At 41.5% G+C, this 19,149-nt stretch overlaps 5 protein-coding genes across 5 annotated transcripts; 2 read left to right on the forward strand and 3 right to left on the reverse strand.

The window, feature by feature from the left end:
- Window positions 1-2,661: 2,661 nt before the first annotated feature.
- Window positions 2,662-3,626, forward strand: LOC135941121 (uncharacterized). Its single transcript, XM_065486410.1, has 2 exons — window positions 2,662-2,819; window positions 3,272-3,626. Exons 1-2 carry the CDS (start codon window positions 2,808-2,810, stop codon window positions 3,494-3,496), a joined length of 237 nt encoding a protein of 78 aa, XP_065342482.1. The 5' UTR covers window positions 2,662-2,807; the 3' UTR covers window positions 3,497-3,626.
- Window positions 3,272-4,934, reverse strand: Psf3 (DNA replication complex GINS protein Psf3). The gene is made up of 3 exons (XM_065486404.1): window positions 4,727-4,934; window positions 4,395-4,666; window positions 3,272-4,317 (listed from the first exon to the last, which is right to left on the reverse strand). Exons 1-3 carry the CDS (start codon window positions 4,830-4,832, stop codon window positions 4,081-4,083), a joined length of 615 nt encoding a protein of 204 aa, XP_065342476.1. The 5' UTR covers window positions 4,833-4,934; the 3' UTR covers window positions 3,272-4,080.
- A 403-nt stretch (window positions 4,935-5,337) lies between these two features.
- LOC135941105 (bifunctional purine biosynthesis protein ATIC) lies at window positions 5,338-10,073 on the reverse strand. Its single transcript, XM_065486392.1, has 11 exons — window positions 9,930-10,073; window positions 9,300-9,370; window positions 9,037-9,240; window positions 8,656-8,944; window positions 8,138-8,319; window positions 7,927-8,087; window positions 7,049-7,207; window positions 6,775-6,993; window positions 6,548-6,714; window positions 5,688-5,940; window positions 5,338-5,625 (listed from the first exon to the last, which is right to left on the reverse strand). Exons 2-11 carry the CDS (start codon window positions 9,319-9,321, stop codon window positions 5,506-5,508), a joined length of 1,776 nt encoding a protein of 591 aa, XP_065342464.1. The 5' UTR covers window positions 9,322-9,370; window positions 9,930-10,073; the 3' UTR covers window positions 5,338-5,505.
- A 600-nt stretch (window positions 10,074-10,673) lies between these two features.
- LOC135941104 (F-box/LRR-repeat protein 7) lies at window positions 10,674-13,535 on the forward strand. Its single transcript, XM_065486390.1, has 7 exons — window positions 10,674-10,813; window positions 10,910-12,055; window positions 12,111-12,323; window positions 12,603-12,825; window positions 12,876-12,985; window positions 13,036-13,176; window positions 13,234-13,535. Exons 2-7 carry the CDS (start codon window positions 10,934-10,936, stop codon window positions 13,462-13,464), a joined length of 2,040 nt encoding a protein of 679 aa, XP_065342462.1. The 5' UTR covers window positions 10,674-10,813; window positions 10,910-10,933; the 3' UTR covers window positions 13,465-13,535.
- Window positions 13,536-13,816: 281 nt separating this feature from the next.
- Window positions 13,817-19,025, reverse strand: LOC135941103 (inhibitor of nuclear factor kappa-B kinase subunit epsilon-like). Its single transcript, XM_065486389.1, has 8 exons — window positions 18,156-19,025; window positions 17,683-18,101; window positions 17,301-17,625; window positions 17,056-17,244; window positions 16,326-16,579; window positions 16,085-16,269; window positions 15,530-15,792; window positions 13,817-14,276 (listed from the first exon to the last, which is right to left on the reverse strand). The coding sequence occupies exons 1-8, from the start codon at window positions 18,408-18,410 to the stop codon at window positions 13,941-13,943; spliced, it is 2,226 nt and encodes a 741-aa protein (XP_065342461.1). The 5' UTR covers window positions 18,411-19,025; the 3' UTR covers window positions 13,817-13,940.
- Window positions 19,026-19,149: the final 124 nt, after the last annotated feature.

Genomic DNA, 19,149 nt, shown 5'->3' on the forward strand with positions numbered 1-19,149 from the left:
AAAGCAAAAAATTTCTGTTTCGCCGTTGCCAATAGTTTATCGATCTAAGAGTTTATTTATGCTATTTTATGCAATTTATCTCATTAGATATTTTCGCAAATTGATAAATCAATCATACAAATTATAAGAACAAAGGATATTCCGTCGGCCAGCTAAACCACCCATGGATTGCACCATTTAAAGAAAAAACACTATTCCTTCTTATAATGATATTATTATGGTTTATTTTGCCTTATTTTATACAATTAATGTTTCTTAGTAAAGAACCTCAATTAATATTAAGGATAGCCATCCTAACAACTTTAACAGTAACATTCCATGGTCTATAAAGAAACAACGTCGATTATTCAGCTAACGTAAGTTGAAAACGGCATTCAGAAGTTAGGAAAAAATCTAATAAATTACATTAACGGAAAATCGATAAATTCAAACCCTAAGATGATTATTTTTACCTTTTTTTATTCTATTTGTAAAAAATATTTCGGATGTTTCTTATACTGTATATTACGTGTTGAAAAAGTTAGCTCTTGATGGCAATATGTACAATAAAAAATAAAACATCGCAAAATGATTAATTGGTTTTTTATTCTTGTAGATCCTTTCTGCAACAATACACACGCTTGATTGTGCTCAGACTGAAAAGTGGGAGTCTTACTTCCCCCTCTTAATTATTTGTTGTGGCTGTAATTTGTGCAGCCAGCGGGCAGATATCCTTGAGTGAATTTTCGGACAAGTTCAAGGTTGCCAAAGCCGGATTGAACGGACGAAAGAACGAATACAGTCATACCCTGAATTATGTAAGCCTGATTCTTTCAGGGCGTGGCTCTGCTCTTCTTATTGCTCTGCTCCTGCAACTCTCGCTTGAATTTTTAATGGCACACACACACACACACACACACACACCTCGCCTTGTTTCTCCAGCACAATCCATCTGCAAAAATAATATTGCTGCAAAAAGTGGTTTTCTTATAGCATGAGAGCTTCCATTGGGAAGCGTCATTAGCCAACCGCTCCTTCCACTCTTTTTTTATTATAATACCCTCAGATTCCTTCTGGCTGAGTGGCAAGAGAAGATTAATTGCACGCGCTGTGCAAATGAGAATATAACTTTCAACAAACACCGAGATAAAGCGGATCAAAATTCAACCACCGAAAGGTCGGAATCTTTATCAAAATTCAATGGAATAAAAGATTAGTTGATTTTAAAAATTAAAATTTAAAAAAATAGTAGAAACATAGACAATCGACTCAGTATATTAACGAAATAACCAACAAAGATTTATTATAAAATTTGTTTTACCATGTTCATAATTTCTTCTTTAGACATGAATCGTTTTTAAATATTACTTTTTCTTCAATTTTATTCTGTAGGTATATTTTAAAAACAATTTTGTATGCGCATTTTTAGAAAAAATTTAAAAACAAATATATAAATAAATTTTCCTTTTTTAATCAAATATGGTACGAAGCAATCATGCGAGAACTATAATTTTCGTCTCGGGTTTACTCTGTATTGTGAAAGAGCTATGTTCAAAACACAATAATTTAAAGATTTAAACTATTATCTTGCAATAAGCTTAACATTTATTTGCATATCGCCTCTGCAATCTACTTGGAGACTTCAATTCAGACTTGATTGCTCCAGATTACACAAGTAATTAATCGATATATCCGATATATCAACACATATGCATCTATAAATGTCGTGGGAGTTACAATAAATAAAAGGGAGTGACTTAAAATCCGCGTTGGAATTTATTGCACATTGAAGAGAATGCGCATTTTTCTCGGCAAAATGGTCAAGATCTTGATTTGTTGGCACATTGTGCACGCGTTAAATGAGGGGGACGATTTTGCAGCCTTGAGAGCGAATCATATGCAAATAAATCGACGGAGCAAATTGGCAGTCGCTCAACTCGAAAATACGCCAAGCGCAACGATCACGAATTAGAAAAATCACTTGTTTTTAACTTTTGTATTAGAGCGGATACAAACACAAAAAACTTTCATGTCCAACCAGCCGAAGCTTTGATTTTTTCCGTTCTATGCGGCGCCTGATCACAACGCGTGTAACCGAAAAATTTCCCAAGAAAGAAAATCGGTTTAGCGCCGATCATGCAACACTCTGCAGTTTCAAAAAAGGCAGCAAATAAAAAAACTTTAGCTCGTTGCATTACGCGTGTGCTTCTATTTACACAAATGAATGTCATTGAAGCACGCGCAACAATCACAGATATAATACTCGATTGTTGACCGAAAGAAGACATTGACATAAGTAACACGCACGATGACCAATATATGTGAAACAATGAGAGTTTGATAGGAGGGCCCCTCTTGCATAACGCGACCTTTGAGTTTGCATTTAGCCAAGCAGCTCACGTAGAAAATGAAAACGTGTCCAGTCCAAAATCCTTTCTTATCAAAGCCCGCGATGGCGCAAGAGCAGAGAAACCAGCACTCAATAAATATAGCATGATCGATCGTTTGCAATTTTTTCGCCTCGATTTCGGGGGAAGGGTGGCTCAGGGTGCGACGACCCTCGGCATGGCAACAAGCTCGCTCGGCAAAAAAAGAGCATATTTTCGGACTGATCGAGCAGCCAGCAAGTTGAAGGACTTTCGTGCGCGGCGAGGCGTGGTCGCCCAAGGAAGAAGACAACAGGAGGATCTCCCAGGTGGCAGTTGCGTGGGGGGCATAGTGCAGAAACAGAAGCGTCAAGGCCCTGGCCGGGGTATAAAAGACGAGCCGACGCCACTACAAGGCACTGTTTGCATCTCCAGCAGAGACCAAAACACCACACATTCACCATGAAGTTCATTGTGAGTACCCTGAGCACAAGTAACCAACTTATAACTAGCGTTTCCCAGACTGAAATTTCGCATTTCAACCTTTGATTTTCATTCCATTTTGCCAGACTTTCTTAATTCACGTCGCTCACCTAAAACCGGTTCAAATTTTGTCTCGCATGAAGTTAGAACCAGGCCTTTCAGACTAATTTCTCTGTTTTCAGTCAGCCACCCCTGGCGCAAAATCAGTATTATTACGTCTCCCCAATTCCAACACACTCAGCTCGCGCTAAATTATAACTTTTCCACCTTCCCTTGCACATACGATATAGTTTTCCATCAGACTAAACATGCACCCTGCACCCCACTCTCTAAAACAATAGATGCCATACTTATAATTTTCCGCTTGGGACTCACTCGTCCGATACGCAAACCAAAATCTGCCTTGTCTTTCCCTTTAACTAAACGTGAATTTCTACTCGCAGGTTGCTCTGATGTGCCTGATCGTGGCCGCCTTCGCCGCCCCCGCCGAGAAGGACCTTAAGGGTTCTGAGCAGGTGTATGTTGCCGCTCCCTACGCCTACTCAGCCTACTCTGCTGCTGCCGTGCCTGCCGTCGCCGCTGCCGCCTACCCCTACGCCGCCACCTACCCCTATGCTGCTTCTGCTTACAGCTACGGAGCCTACCCCTACGCCTATTACTACCGTTAAACCAACCTCGACTGAACCACCCGGCAACAACCAACTGACGACGTACACGCACAACACACGCTTAAATTATTTTTGTAATTTGCCTCAAAATAAACCCGTCCCCGTAGCAATATACTTAAAAAACATAAAATGAACTTGTATTCTTTATCTAAAACCTATAATGATCCATGGGAATGATTGGAGTTGGACAAAAAATTGAAACGTTCAAAAATATTGATATTTAATTACTTATCACAAGAACATCCACTTTGAGAAAATTCAAAACAAAATCTTATTGTTAGTGATATTATGAGGGTTGAACAACTAAAATTTAACAGTAAAATTGTGTTTGGCAGTTTAAGTTTAGACAAGGTAGGTGAAAATAAGAAACCTCCTATATATAAGCAAAGGAATTTTAGCCACAATTAATGAGTGAAATACAAAAAGTTGGTTCCTTTGAAAATTTAAATGGCAACTCTTTGTTCGTTGAGCCAGTTTTTTTCTATTGTGCATTAAGCAAATAATAAATTTCATTATATTTGTACTAGAAACTTTAAGAGTTTAAAATTTAAAGCGCCTTATCTGTTAATAGTTGACTTTTTAAGCTATTCTGCGTCGTCACGGGGGCGTTTCCTCTTGAGGTAGTTGGAGACTGAGACTGCAGCCAGCTCCCTTGAAGTTAGTTTACCAGAAAGCCAGTGCTCGACTTCAGCCCACTTGACTCTGCTCTCCAGCATCAGCGTCTTCTCCTCCTTGCTAAGCAGCTGCTCCCTGACGATGACCTCCTTAGACAGTTCCGCCTGCGACAGGCTAATCACGTCCTTGCTCCTTGTCTGAAATGTCTGTTTGAAAACTAAAATTATTTTCCTTTTTCTTTAGCACTGATTTATACATTTTATGTAATTCGTGGCCCACTCACGTTCTGCAGAACCTTCCGAAGATCGTTCGCCTCTTCGGGTTCAAGAAGCGAGGCTACGTGAACACCGGACTCGTAGTAAAAGGGCTCTTGCTTCATCAGGTCGACGACGGCTGGCTCTGCCTTGAGGATTTCCCTGGCTGATTGAGAGTACGCTTTGCTGCAGTCAGCTTTGACCAAGTGCCTCTTCACCAAGTTGAAAGCCATCCACAGTGGCAGCTCTAGCCGGCGACCTGTTTCCAGATGCTCTGAATGCGACCCGCGGTCCATTTCCCCTGTTGGTGGCAAAAGGTGGCTGTTAGAAGAGTCAAGACGAAATAAAATCAAGAACAAACCCAGGTTAGGGATCATTATCTCTACCCTGCACGGCACAGTCGAGTTTGTTGCGCAAATGTCTTCTAGGGAAAAGTAGTTGGGCTCATAGCTGGGATTTAACTTCATTCTGCACTGGGATTAATACATACAAGACTTAAATAGCAAAAAATGGGCGAAAAAGACAACAGGCAACGGTAACAACTTCTGTTTCCAACTCATATTCGCGCCAGCTGCAGAAACGATAACAAACAAAAATTGAGATTAGCCAACATGACAAAGTTTCATTAAGTTTTCAACTCAAATCAAAAGCAATTCTGTAATAATGAAAATGACTGAATTAGAGACAATAAAATTTTTAGCAATATATGAAATAAATAAAAAATTTTGCTGTAGTAACAATTGTAAAAATCCGATAATGTGAGTTTATGCAACAAAGTTGGTATTTTGATTAGGTTTTTATATTAATTTGGCGCGTAGCTATTACTTTTTGAGTAGCGTATTTTTTAATCACGATGTAAAAATCAAATCATTCAATGGATTCAAACCGAGCTAGGTATCATAATTGTATAATTTGAATCTTGATTGAATTTTAGGCAAGGACTGTTCATTAAGGATATTCAAAGCAAAATAATTGTTTTCTTTGATTAGTTGTTTCACCAAATTTAATTATCTAAAGTTTTACAAAAATATTTTTTACTCCCATAATCCATGTGAACCCAACACCTTTTTGATTTAAATCGTATTTTGATATGCTTTTAATGGCACGTTTTTCGGCCTGAATCCCTCAGCCTTCACACGGTTAGTGGTGGAAGAGGCGCAGATTTGTGTGCACCAGAGTGATGTCATGACCATCACAAGCGGCAATTACCTCCGCATCATTGTTCGAGCCAGATGGACTGGCCACAAACGAAGTTCCGCTCTGAAAAAATGTGAAAAAATATTTTCATGCTCAGTGGGAATGGTTTGGGAGTAAATAATTACCAGTTTGGCGCGGTTGATGTTGTCTGCGAAGGGGAAGAAGGCGTCTGAGCCGAGGCAGACGCCACTCAAGCTGGCCACCCACTGCCGACGCTCCTCAGCAGTCAGCTCAGCAGGCGCGGGGCCATCGATTGTGCTCAGCCAACCCTTGTCAGCGGTTGCCCCCACATAGTTGTCAATAGCATTTGCTTTTTCTGCCCTCTTTGTGCCAGGCTTGAATTTGAGTCCTTGCACCTTAGGGTGAAGACGCAGCCACCTACAACGGTAAAAAATTAGTCTCCTAAAGAACTATCACGTTTCCTACACACATATGCAAAAATTATAATTTTTGTGTTGGCTGCTGGTAGACAAAAGTTCTAGGATAATATATATCTTTCAGTTTAAAAATAGGCGATGGCGCAAGTAAAATAATTTCTAGGCAGTTATAAAATGATAAGTTGGGATGGCCAGCCTTAATTTAAATCGCGATATTTTGGTATATATTTCCTATAAATCTCAGTTAACTAAATCACCATGTCATAGATTAATCAACAGTTAATTGAAGGTTTTGTAAATCATTCTTTACATCTTTGCGCAGTGTCAGACCAGTGCGGAAATTTTTACCAGGCGCTAACATTGCGGCTGGGAGGCGCCAAGTAAGAGGGGCGCCATAATGCCATGTTAAATGTATGGGGGCATACCACAGGAGCGCCTGCCGGCACTGTCGTAAAAGACATTGCCAGACTGGTTAGTTGGCGAGACAGGCGTTTGCCTGATGAGCCAGCCCAGCACTGTCGTTACGACAGTTCAAAAGCAAAAACTACTAAAAACGTATGTTTTCAGATGATGCTTTAAATGTTTGCATTAGAATTATTTTAACTGACCAGTTATCTGCCTTTTCTGCAGCCAGACGTGTACAGTGAATGCGCGACTGTTGTCCAGCACCAACGCCAATGACCTGCCCGTCCTTGGCAAAGCAAACCGAGTTGGACTGAGTGTACTTGAGCACGATCAAGGCCACAATCAGATCCCGCACCGCCTCCTCAGGCAACTATATACAAGTGAACGCATTATAATGTATTAATTGATACAATATGTGTGCTGGGCCGACCTCTTTCTTCTTGCTAACAATGTTGGTAAAGAGATTCTTGTCAATGATGGCATCGTTGCGCCTCTGTTCAAGAGTGAGGCCGAAGAGAACTTTACGCTCCATCAGGGCGGGCTCATACTCAGGGTCGATACGCAGCACACAGTAACTGCCACCCTTTTTCTTTTTCAGCACCTCCAGCGCCTCCGCAGAGTAGCCAGGAGCGATGATGCCATCTGAAACCTATGGCATGGATCTACTATTAGAGGTTTGAATAAATAAAATAGGTGAAGCAAACCTCTCGAGAAATGATTTGGGCCGTTGGCAGGTCGCAGGGTCTCGACAGGGCAACAAAGTCACCAAAGGAGGACATCCTGTCCGCTCCTCGAGCTCTGGCATAAGCAGTGGCTAGCGGAGTAAGAGTGCCCATCATGTCATCCACTTGACACAGCTTGGCCTGCAAAATTACCCATTCATGATAAATTTTCAAAAATTTGTAGTTATATATATGTACAAAATAATTAAGCGCACACAACTGTACAGCACAAATAAAAAACTAATCACTTAAAAACACTGCAAAAAAAAGATCAAATTAAAAGAGCAGTTGTTATTGGTCCTTATTTCTTTGTATTCTATTGAAAATTCAGTAAAACTGATAAATATTACAGACTTCATTAAAGCACAATTGTTGAAACCTTTAAATGGTTTATTAATCCAATTAGATTTTGGAAAATTTGCAAACAATCAAAACGTTTATTCAAGTGTGCAACAAAAACATAAGATAAATATGATAAATAAGTTTTGTCACCATGACATCGATTTCTTCTTACAAAAATGTGCACAGCTTTATCAGAAAAAGTAGAACATTTAGAAAGGAATTAGATGTACTCACTTTGATGTTCAGAAATTAACAGGTTACATTATTTTATCTTGGCGTGTTGCGAATACAAATTGAGTTTACATAATTTCTCTCAAGACCTTGCATTTCCAGTTAAATATTGTTTTTTTTTAAATATATAATAGATCTAGGATTTTTTAATTGAAGGCTTAACTTCATAATGACAGTACCTTCAGAAGTCTTACAATTATTTGTAATAGATTTGATAATTGTTTCCTCTATAAAGTTAACAAACAAAGATGAACGTGTTACATTAAATTTCCATTCCTAAGAATTACCTGCTCAAGAGACAAGGGTACAGCCACAGCGGCGCCAGCAGGGCTGACATGCTTGAAGGAGGTGGCCGCGGGAAGACCAAGGGCTGTGTCCAGCTCCCTCACCAGCTGCCAGGCATTCAGGGCGTCGCACAGGTTGATGTAGCCGGGAGAGCCATTCACGACTGAAATGGAAGAGTAAAAGAGATATATGGACGCCAAAAGGCGAACGCACCCTCCAGGGGTAGTTTCGGCCCCGTGGTGAACAGCTGCGCAGGCTTTTGGTGCGGATTCATGCCGTAGCGCAGGCTGATCTGGCTGGCACCTGCCGCTGAGAACTTCTGCCGCCGGAAGAAGTCAGAGATGGCCAGGTCATAGTCAGCCGTGTGTGTGAAAGCCTTAAGTGCAAGTGATCGCCTGGAATCATGATATTAATAAAACACTTATCTGAATTTTTAATAATACATGAAATCAATAAAAAGAATTATGTTGACTTTTTATCGAGCAAAACGACTTCTCATAAGACTTGCTTATGCATCTATTTTATTTAATCATATATACTATATGATTAAATAAAATTATTACAATTCATATTCTATCACGACCTCATCAAATTAGCAACATAAATTGTAATTTCTTAAATAGTTAATTAATGGTCTCATCGATGATGCATGTTAAATGCAGGTAACCGCGAGATTTGTATTTTATAAGCAATTTTCCCCCGTCTCAGTGTAGTTTTGAAAACCTCCAAACCTTGTGTCAAGAGAGGTGTCTTGGTCACCGCTCTGCTCCATTTCATGCAGCACCTTGTCATAGTCATTGGAGTCGCAAACTACAGTAACCCGCTCATGGTTTTTGGCCGCCGCCCTCAAAAGGGTTACGCCACCGATGTCGATGTTCTCAACAGCGTCGGCAATGCCAATATCTGGTTTAGCCACCGTCTCACTGAATGGATACAGGTTGCACACAACCACCCTGACCAACTCGATCTTGTTCTTTGCCAGGTCCTCCAGGTCAGACGCAATCGTTCTGGCCAAGATGCCTACAAGGAGCCAGAAAATTACGTTTTAGTGGCAGGATAATTGCAGGGAAAATATAATTAAGGATTTTCTGTAATCTCAATTAAGGCTCTACCTCCATGGACGGCAGGGTGCAGGGTCTTGACTCTTCCGCCGAGCATCTCGTTGGCGCCTGTGATGGCGGCCACTTCAACGACCTCAAGGCCGGCGGCACTGAGCTGCTTAGCCGTGCCCCCTGAGGCCACCAGCCGCAGGCCCAGGGCCTGCAGCTTGGTCGCGAAGCTCACCAGACCCTTCTTGTCAGACACGCTCAGGATAGCTTCAAAAGTAATAAAAATATTTTATGAATGTCACTTAAATAAAAAAAATTTATCCCACCTAGTTGCGCCGCTTGAGCCATTGTTCCTATATTTATCCCTCTGTTTTTCTACTTCAAATGCAACTCTGACCTGCAAATATAAAACAAGCAAAATGTTAAGCAGATAATCCTCTTCAACTGCATTTCATCGACTGTTGGCAAATGTGACCTCTGGGTTTGACCTAGACTATGCCCTTCCAGTAGGTTCATATATCAAATTGATCATTTTTATTCTTGGTGCATTGGCCGAGATTCAATTTCAATATTCGTACTTTCAGTAAAAAATTATTTTGCTCTCCCTTTTAATTTTAATTATGCAAGGTTTCTCCAATGTAAAATCAGAACGTGTAGTAGATATTTTGGATATTTAACCAACATAAATTTTTCACCCATTCGCACCTCTACAGCAATTATTATTTAAGTCTGCCCTCCAGATCAGTTTTCTCGAATAGATAATTGGGACGTCAAAATTGCTTCGGACGAGATTGCTCTCTGCTCCTGCGTTTTCGGCATTCAAATCACCTTAACTTTAACATTGGACCCAGCGAAATAAACCGATCAATCCAATTCGTCCATGAATATTAAATAAATCTCAATAAATCTAGAAGGCTGCACGAGTCAAAAATCAAATGAAAATTAACGAAATTTACCAGGAAAGATGCTGCGGTCCTATCGGCACATCTACCAAAGAAAGTAACAGAAACAGAAGATGAGAATGAGAGGAGATGAGGAGACTCGGATACTGGCATCCAGCTTACTAAATTATTATTACTTCCCCTCCCTCATGTGATTCTCTCCCTCCGCACTATTTTTCCACCACACAAAGAATGTAAAAATATGCCTTATAAAATATGTCTTGTTGCTTTCTGTGCCGTCGCCCATCCTTGGGCAAGTGACTTAGTCTTGTCCTTGTCAGACTTGTCTAGACAGGGGAAATTACAAAATTTTAAAAATTCCTTTATATATAATATCGCTGCCAGTCGGAATTCATGCAAAGTCTCATATTTTATCAAGTAAAATATACCTTTCCTTAATTTCCTGCGACCTTTTGCGCGATCACCAAAACAAACAGCAACCTCCTATAATTATGGTCTACTAGACTGGTCCAGACTTCAAGTTACTTCAAGCTTCTCTGGCAAGGCGATTCTCCTTTGTGCACAACCTTCTTGTAATTGTAATCCTTGAGTCCGTGAGGGTGTATGAAAACGGAGCGATGAGATTATTAGCAAGGATTATTATCAACTAAACTACTTTAACCCAAGATATTATTTAAATCGAGCTTTGGGTTAAAATCGCAATGTGAAGTATCAATTTTTGCGATTTTCTTGGCGTTTGAATCAAACTGTGACACAAGCAGAACGTGATCTCTTTATCTCCGTTTGAAAAACACTACTTACAAAGGTAATCATATGATTTGAAAAACACGATGTTGTATTATTGTATTACTTTCATCAATGATGTTATGTAAGTTTTAAAACTAATAATCATATCGGTGACTTAAGCAGAGGAGCTTGGTCTTTGAATGTTTAAATTGGTAAGTAGTGGTTTATCTCTACATGAGTCGACAGAAAAGACAATCAATACAATCATCAATACAAATTAAATCTTTGGTTTTGGGTTTTGTGTGCAGCCAGGGCAAGCAGCTTGATTGAGGATGGCGGTCAGGGTGGCAGGCGATGAGCTACCGTGCGAGGTGGTGTCACACCTGATGAGCTTTCTGCCTCTGCGAGACCGAATCAGCGCGTCAGCCACTTGCAGGCAGTGGTATGAGGCGAGCAGGGCGCCGCACCTACACGCCCGCGAGGTGGTCCTTGTGCACACCAGCCGCGCCATCAAAGACCTGTGTCCCGAGGCCGTGGTGCACCCAGATACCCTGGAGGTAGAGCCTGTGTGGCCACCACCGCCCTTCCAGAACTTCTGCTTCCGCGAACTGGAGGTGCGCACCACTGGGGAAATGCGGCACTTCTGGCCGCGCTTCGGCCGCCGAATCCTCCGCTTGTCATTGCAGAACTGTGAGGTCAGCGAGAAAGCGTTCAACGACATCCTAGTGCAGTGTCCCAACCTAAGGTACCTCCACTTGAGCGGCTGCAATGAGTTATACATGTCGGGAAAGGTTCTCGAGAGTTGTCAGGGCACTCTGCGTCTGCAGGCCCTGGACGAGCTGCAGCTGACCAACACCAGGTACATCTCAGACTGCATCTTCAACAGGTTCGTGGCGTTGGCGCCCAACCTGCGGCGGGTGGCTCTGCTTGGTTGCAACATCACATGCAGCTCGGCCGTCTTTGGTCGCTTCTACCCTGAGCCCAGGGCGCAGCAGCTGCGCAATCAGCTAGCCCAGGGCGTCATCCCGGTGGACGTGGCTGCCGCTAATGTATTCACCTTTGAGAACGTACTCGGTGTGCTGAGCGTGCGCAAGGTCATCTCATTAGGCGTTGGCGTCACCTCATTGGCCTTCGACAACCTGAATGACCTGTGCCAACGGCTGAACAGCGTGCGGGCGCTCGACCTTCGCAAGTGCTTCCAGCTGGTCAAGGGACTCAATAGGGTGGCTGACGCCTTTTCCGCCACCCTAACTGACCTCGACCTGTCCGACTGCTCCTTCCTCACTTCCGCCGACCTGAGGCATCTCGGCAAGTTGACTGCCCTGCATAGGCTCAACCTGAACGGCTGCAAAAATGTAGATGGGGAGGTGGCGCATGAGCTGCGCAACCTGAGCAAACTTGAGCTACTTGACCTGTCCAACAACGAACGCGTTCTCGGCCCTATCCTCTCCCAGGTTGGCTTGTGCTTCTCTACCTGAACTCTTAGCGTCAAACTTGCCTATATTACAGGCAATGGCCGCGATGACCCAGTTGAAGCATCTGTACCTGAACCGACTGGCGCTGCTGGACAGTGACAGTCTGTTACAAATCGTGAAACAGGCACCACCGCTGATCACCCTGGAGATGGCTGGTTGCGTTTTGCCCCTTATTGACGCCGTCCTAGCTGTCGTTTGCACCAGACACACCACCATTAAGCGCCTCAACCTTGCAAACTGTCCATTTGTGAGTTGATTCATAACTTCATGGAAAAGTCCTATAATCTTATGTTTAATTTTCGGAACACGATTTCTACTGCTATTTAAATTTGATTCTAGGTTTTCCGCATAATATTTTTAGCATCATGGAGGAACTCATCCATTATGCAACTAAATTTACCATTTTTAATATCCAAAATCCAGTTTCCTATTAATTATTCAGATCGATATTTCGCCGTTTCTATTTTTTTAATTGGCTACTATTTTTAAAATGTTTAAATAGTATAAATAATATTATTATGCGCAGGTAACAGACGCTGGTCTAACCGGACTGTCTGAAAACCCTGAGTTGGAGTGTCCACCCGCGTATCAAAATACCTTGATGGACGTCCTACCGCATTGTGGGGTGTCTTTGGGCAGCAAGGCCGAAAGGCAGATAGTCTACGAGGCCAAGAGAAAGAAACAGCTTGCTGTGCACTTGACTCCTCTCAAGGAGGCGATGCTGCAGCAAGGCATCTGCAACCTGACAGGTAAGATTTTCTTCCAGTAAATATTCTAATCTGACTTTTACCTTGCACAGCTTTGAGCTCTTTGGACCTTTCCAACTGCAGCAGGGTGTCTGACCTGAGCGTGAGGAACGTATTCAGATTCAATCAGCTCAGGTTTTTGAGTTTAGAGAGGAATTGCCAGGTAAGGATGCATTAGCACTTCTGTGGCACTTATGACCCTTTTTTTAATAGATCACAGATAGCAGTATTCAGTCGCTGGTTATGCACTGCCCCAGTATTGAGGAACTCAATTTGCAGGATTGCGGCCAGTTGACCAACCTTGGCGTTTCCTACCTTAGCCACCTCCAAAGATTGCGTGAACTAAACCTGAATGTGAGTTGTCAACAGAGCATTTAATTTTAGAATTTTAAATATCTAAAAATCTTACAGGGCTGTGATTTTCTGGGTGACGCTAGTTTAGAGGCGCTGATGACGAGCAAGGGTCCACTACGCAACGTCAGTCTACAGAGATGCAGTAAATTAACGCCGAACGCGGTCAACATCTTCTGCAACTGGCTGAGTCACTCTATTAACTGGAGTATGCCGCAGAACAAACAGCAGTCTTGGTGTATGCCACCACCACCGCCCCACCTTCCTTCATTCACCGATGCTGACTGCTGATATTTTGTGATCTTTGTTACATAATTATATTTATTTCTGATGATATGATTAAACATTCTGATTTTACCCTACATAGTTAATAATTTGTCTTAACACCTTATTAATTTTTTTTATCCCGTGAATTAAAACTTATATCAATATTTTTTGATCCAAAATAAGATTCTTAATTATAAAATTATTCTAAATATTAGAACGCAGGCATAGGGTGGAAGTAAGCAAGAAATAACGCAGAAAATTGCACTTGGGGCATTTAATAAAATGAAGGTGTGTACTATTATTCAATGTTTGATAGCATAATAGTGTCGTCTTTAGATCAAAAGTTGCCATGCTAAATTATAGCACAATTAAATGTTTTTTTAAGGAATGGTGTAAATTATTTATTCTTAAATCACAGTGCCATAAAATACGCAGAGTTAATATATAACGCTTCATTTTGGAAGGTTAAATATGGACAGAGTCAATTATCAGTCGTGAAGCTAGTCATCAAGGTCAGGCATCTCCAATGAGAGGCTGTTGAAGAAGCTGATGAGATGCGAGTTATCCTTGAGGAGTTGATTAATCTCCTCTTGCACGGCCAGCACATCAGCTGGACTGCGGCAAGGGGAAGTTTTGCCTCCAGGTACTGGTGGCGATAGACTGTGCATTGGACTTGGGGTCGGCGAACGAGACTTGCGATCCTCAACTGGAGAACTGGGCCTGCTTGCGCTTACTTCTGCATTTGACAGAAACATTTCTTCCAATATCTCATAGCTCTCTTGCAGTCGCTCAAGTTGTGACTGCGCCTGAAGCATGTCTCGCTTCAAGATCTCCACCTGGAAAAAGTTTAGTTGAAGGTCAAAACAACAGAAGTATGTACTACTTACTTTCTCGACAAAAGGAACAGATATTAAATAGTTTGAAGTTGCATTTGCAATAAACATGTAAAAAATGCTATATTGAATTTCTCACTGATTTGTGTTTTTCAAAAATGTCTCCCATATAATTTGCGAGAGTGTACAAAATTTGTATTGAGAAATTATGACAGGGAAGTGATAATTTCCTAAATTTTAAAGATAAAAATCTATATTTGTTTTCTGTTTGAAATATGGACTGTTTATTAATTATTATTTATTTCTGTTGCCTGCAGTAGTCAAAGCTTATTATATTCACAAGCAGCTTTCCTTAGCCAAAAGTTGAGCTACTAACAATATCACGGTAAACCAAGCAATGTCACCGTTTAAATTGAATTTTAACCAAAACCCAGGCCTGTAAAGTAGAGCGTATTCAAGAAAGGTTTTTCTGTTCCTGTCCTGACCTGTTCCGGGAAAAAAATTTCCTGTCCTGTCCTGTTCCTGTTCCAAAATTGGATTTCCGGTCCTGTCCTGTTCCTGTTTTTTTCCTATTTTTTTTTTCTTTAATTTAATTCAAATTTACAAAATGGTCTTCTAATTCTTCCATATTAATATTTATACCTGTTTTTTGTTTGCTTTTAATTATTTGAGACTTCCATTTGACAGATTTTCTAAGTGTTTAAATTTTGATAGAGAATATAATTTCTAATTCATCTAATTCCCCTTTATGAACAAAACGGAAAAAATAATATGCACCCCGCACAGAATTTAGTATCCAACAAAAAGTATTTCAAATAGTGCTTAAAATGAAAAAGAATTGCAGAAAACCCCTAAAAAATGTTAATTTTTGATACAGTTGATTGTTTCCGTAAAACGCTTGTTTTTTCGAACACCACTGACTATAATTAAAGAGTTGTGCATTTTAATTCAAGCTTTAGAGCAAAATTGTAAACATCGTCATAATTGTTAGGTTTTTTTGGAAAATATTTATAGTTCATGAAAGAAAGTAAACATTGTAAGGCAGTATCAAAATGAAAAGTAATGCTGTCTATAAATGAGGTATATTTGATATAAAATAGACCAAGAATGGAATTGTTTTGAAACAAAATTCTTGTCTTGTCCTGTTCCTGAAAAATATTTTCCTGTCCTGCCGGAATTCCAGGAAAAAGCAGGAATTCTTGTTTCCTGTTTCAGTTTCCTGTCTTGGAATACGCTCTACTGTAAAGACAACTAACCTGCAGAAAGGAGGTCTGTGCTAACTTGTACCAGTCAGCAAGTGAGTCTGCAAGAGCAGCAGCAAAGGGCAGCACTTGAGTGCTCAGCAAGTTGACGATTTTCTTAGCAGTCTCGGAGGCTTTGATCCTTTCCAGCAAGTGGAATTGCTCGTCGTTGTATGAAGGCTCCCGAGTGGCCCTGTCCCTCAACAGGTGCTGCCAACTGTCTTTTAGTCTTGTCACCAGCGAGCTAACTTTATTTGCTTCGCACGCGCCTCTTTCAGCTGAAATTAAAAAATTTATAATTTTCCTAAATTCTGTCACCTATTTTGAGTTGAAAATTAAGTAAATCTTCAAACAGCAATAGGCCCTGCTCCAAATGTAAAACTTTATTTCAATGTCAATGTGTGTTTAAAAAATATTGTCAATGTTAACTAATTTTCATGTTTTAAAATTTGATCAGCATTTTTCTGGCCTCCATTATTGCGTGCTAATTTTGCCAAAAACTATCATGCCCAATTTATAGTAGGATCAGATATATGATACTCTGAATTTAATATTGTTTTTAAAACATACCTGAAAGCCCTTCTGACAAGTTGAGCCACTCCTTCAGCAGATCCTTGCTGCTAAGCTGTTTCAGCACAGGAGCAAGTTTCTCCAGTTCGACATGCAGCCGAGAGACTTCAACCTGCTTCCTTCGAAGATCCTCGCTCAAGCTGTTGCTAATTGTAGGCTTCAGTTTGGCAATTATCTCCTGAGCCCTGAGAAAAATGACATTAAAATTGTGGAACTAGGCCCTGATAATATGGGAGCGCACTTGATAACGGCCTGGGCCCGGCCCCAGAGGACAGAAGCCAGGTGCAAGGTCTGCGCCCTGAGGGCGTCAACCTCGGCAGTCTCGCGTGAGATCAGCCTCGACAGACCCTTGGTGGCCTCCTCAGCCAACGTGGACGCTTGCGACACGTGTTCTGTTTGCCGCTTTGCGCAGTAGCCTACGCTGCAACAGCTCTTTGACACGGTCGCGTCCGCCTCCAATTGAACTGGCGTTTGGAACGACGGGAATTTAGGCACCTGGAAGTATTAAAATTTCAGAGGTGGCAGAGGAAAGAAGGGAAAATAAGGTTTAAAAGGAGAGCAAGGAAGGGGAAGAAAGAAAGGACAAGAGATGGGAATAGGATTTCATAGTTTTCTCCCTGCTAGACTTTCCAGTCAATTTTTGCCAACTTCTAGCTTAAGAATTTGGTAGACGGGATGTTTTTTCGCAAGTACTGAATAATTTAGTGGAGAAATCTATAGTTATTTGCAAACATAAACCTTTTCAATTATTTCATATTTTGACTGAATTTTTGGTTCCAATACCAACAACTTAACATCTGAATTACAGGTCAAAGATAAATGTCTGACCACTGAATTTAAAACACAGTTAGAAATGAGATACGTAAAATGAAAATAGCAGCGCAATATTTTTGCAACATTAATTAGAGTAATTATCTAAATATGTATTTCACAAAATCAACTCAAGATCCTGAACAAATGATTCATCTCACCTCTCCAGCGTCCAAAAGGGCAACGTTATTGTTCTCCCTGTGGAAAAGGATGAGCGGCTTTTGCCTGGAAGTTTGTAGAGGCCACCTGTCATGCTTGACCTGAACCTGATTATGAAGAAGTAATTGGTGCGCTGGCGCCACAGCCGACTGCTTCTCGATCTCTGCGCTGAGCAGCTCAAAATTCAACTCCTATGAATGATATACAACTGCATGAAGCTAATTAAAGGCAAAGTTGGAAAGCTTACCTTGACTGATGGGTAGATCCTGAGCATCTGGCAAGTGTGAACGTGCCACGTCCAGATTTGCGCACGCTTAGCTTGCGTAACCTGCGTGACGGAAGAGAAAAACTGTTCGAAGGTCCAGATTTTGTTAGGCTCTGTCTCCAGCAATCCAGCCAGCAGCGGCGTCACAAGTGCCCCGAGGCCGTGGCTTAGCTGACATGAGGCAGGCAGTTCTCGTGACCACGTGATGGGCGCGTCTTCACTTGTCTGGAAGCCTGAAATTACGCCGGACGCCTTCTTGGTCGTGATGTAGAACATAGTCTCCTTGTTCTTGCGCCCCCCAAAGGGCCTATTAATGTTTAGAATCGGTTGATTAATTAGCCAGATAAATAACAAAAAGAGCAACCTGAATGGAAGGGAGCCCGTGGCGACATGGTAGAGTGTCACACCGATTGACCAGAGATCAACAGTCGCAGAGAAGGGCCTGCTAGTTGGTTTTCGGAGGACAGCACGTTCGTACATGTCTGGGTGCAGGTACTCCTCAGTGCCGTAAAGCGAAACAAACTGCTGGCCCTCCTCGAGCTCCCTAGCGGCGCCAAAGTCGGTAAGCTTATAAATGACAGCGCCATCGTCAGCGAGGAATTTCATGATGTTGCCTGGCTTGAGGTCGCGGTGCACCAGGTTGTTGTCCCTGAGATGCTTCATTCCGGCCGTCAGGTGTTCCAGCACCAGCAGGAACTCATCCTCCTGAAGGCCGTACGCGTTCTCAGGGTCGTCCAGAATGTTGAAGAGACTGCCACCGGTACACAACTCCATCACAATGACCTGATTTAAATTAAAAATTTAGTTTGGTCTTGAATTTTTCAACAATGTATGTACTTTGCCACGGCTGTTCTGCTCCTCCTCGATGGCAAGCAGCTTGACTATGTTCTCATGCTTGACTTTCTTTAGCACTTCGAACTCGCGCATCTGCACCTCGACAGGGCGCATGTGGCTCAGCTGGTTGAACGTCTTCACGGCCACTGGCTCGCCGCTGTTCTTGTTGACGCCCTGGTACACAGCACCCGTCGCACCCTTGCCGAGCACGCTTGTCGTGCACCACACGTAGTTGGCCGAGCCGCGCAGGTACGACATCTTCCTCTGCTCCGCCACCTTTGCAGACACCTTGAACGCCTCAATTTTACCTTTCGCTTAGGCGCACCTCACGTAATATAATAATAAAATATATTTTGTTGAAGTCTAACACATAAATACATAAAATGCGATTATATCGCTCCGTCGTCACCACAAATACATATTTTCAGGAAATTTTATCTAAAGTCACATAAAATGATCCACTTGTCTTCTTTTTATCAGCTGTGTTCTGCACTTTCCACTTCTAGTCCAGTCAATTTTTTCTCCGTGTAATTATATTAACACACTCGGACGTCAAAGTCCACTGCACTTCTTGCACTCCACTTGTTCACTAGACAGTGAAAACAATGAGACTGGAATCATCGCCATTGCTTAATCTAATTTAGCTGTTATTTTATATTAACAATGGTGTCTGCTCTAGTCTTAATCAGTCTCAATGTCTTAAAATACAAACAGATAGATTTCAATGCTTTTTTGTATGAATAGCCAACCTTCTAACTTTAGCCCAGCACAAAAAATTGATTTATATTATTTTACCATTACTTTCCTACCAAATTCTTACAAAAAAGCAATCAATTGGAATTTTTAATATGTTTTACTTCATTCATCTTCAATAAATTTACCAAACTTGAAAAGATTCCAATGCAAAAGGAGTGGTGAGAATGGTACCTGCTGTTTCAGTAGGACCAATTACATACGTCACCGTTTGTGCTGGCTCAAGTACCACGCCCACGTCTGC

This window comes from Cloeon dipterum, chromosome 3 (assembly GCF_949628265.1).
Source record: "Cloeon dipterum chromosome 3, ieCloDipt1.1, whole genome shotgun sequence".
Classification (NCBI taxonomy): Eukaryota; Metazoa; Arthropoda; class Insecta; order Ephemeroptera; family Baetidae; genus Cloeon; species Cloeon dipterum.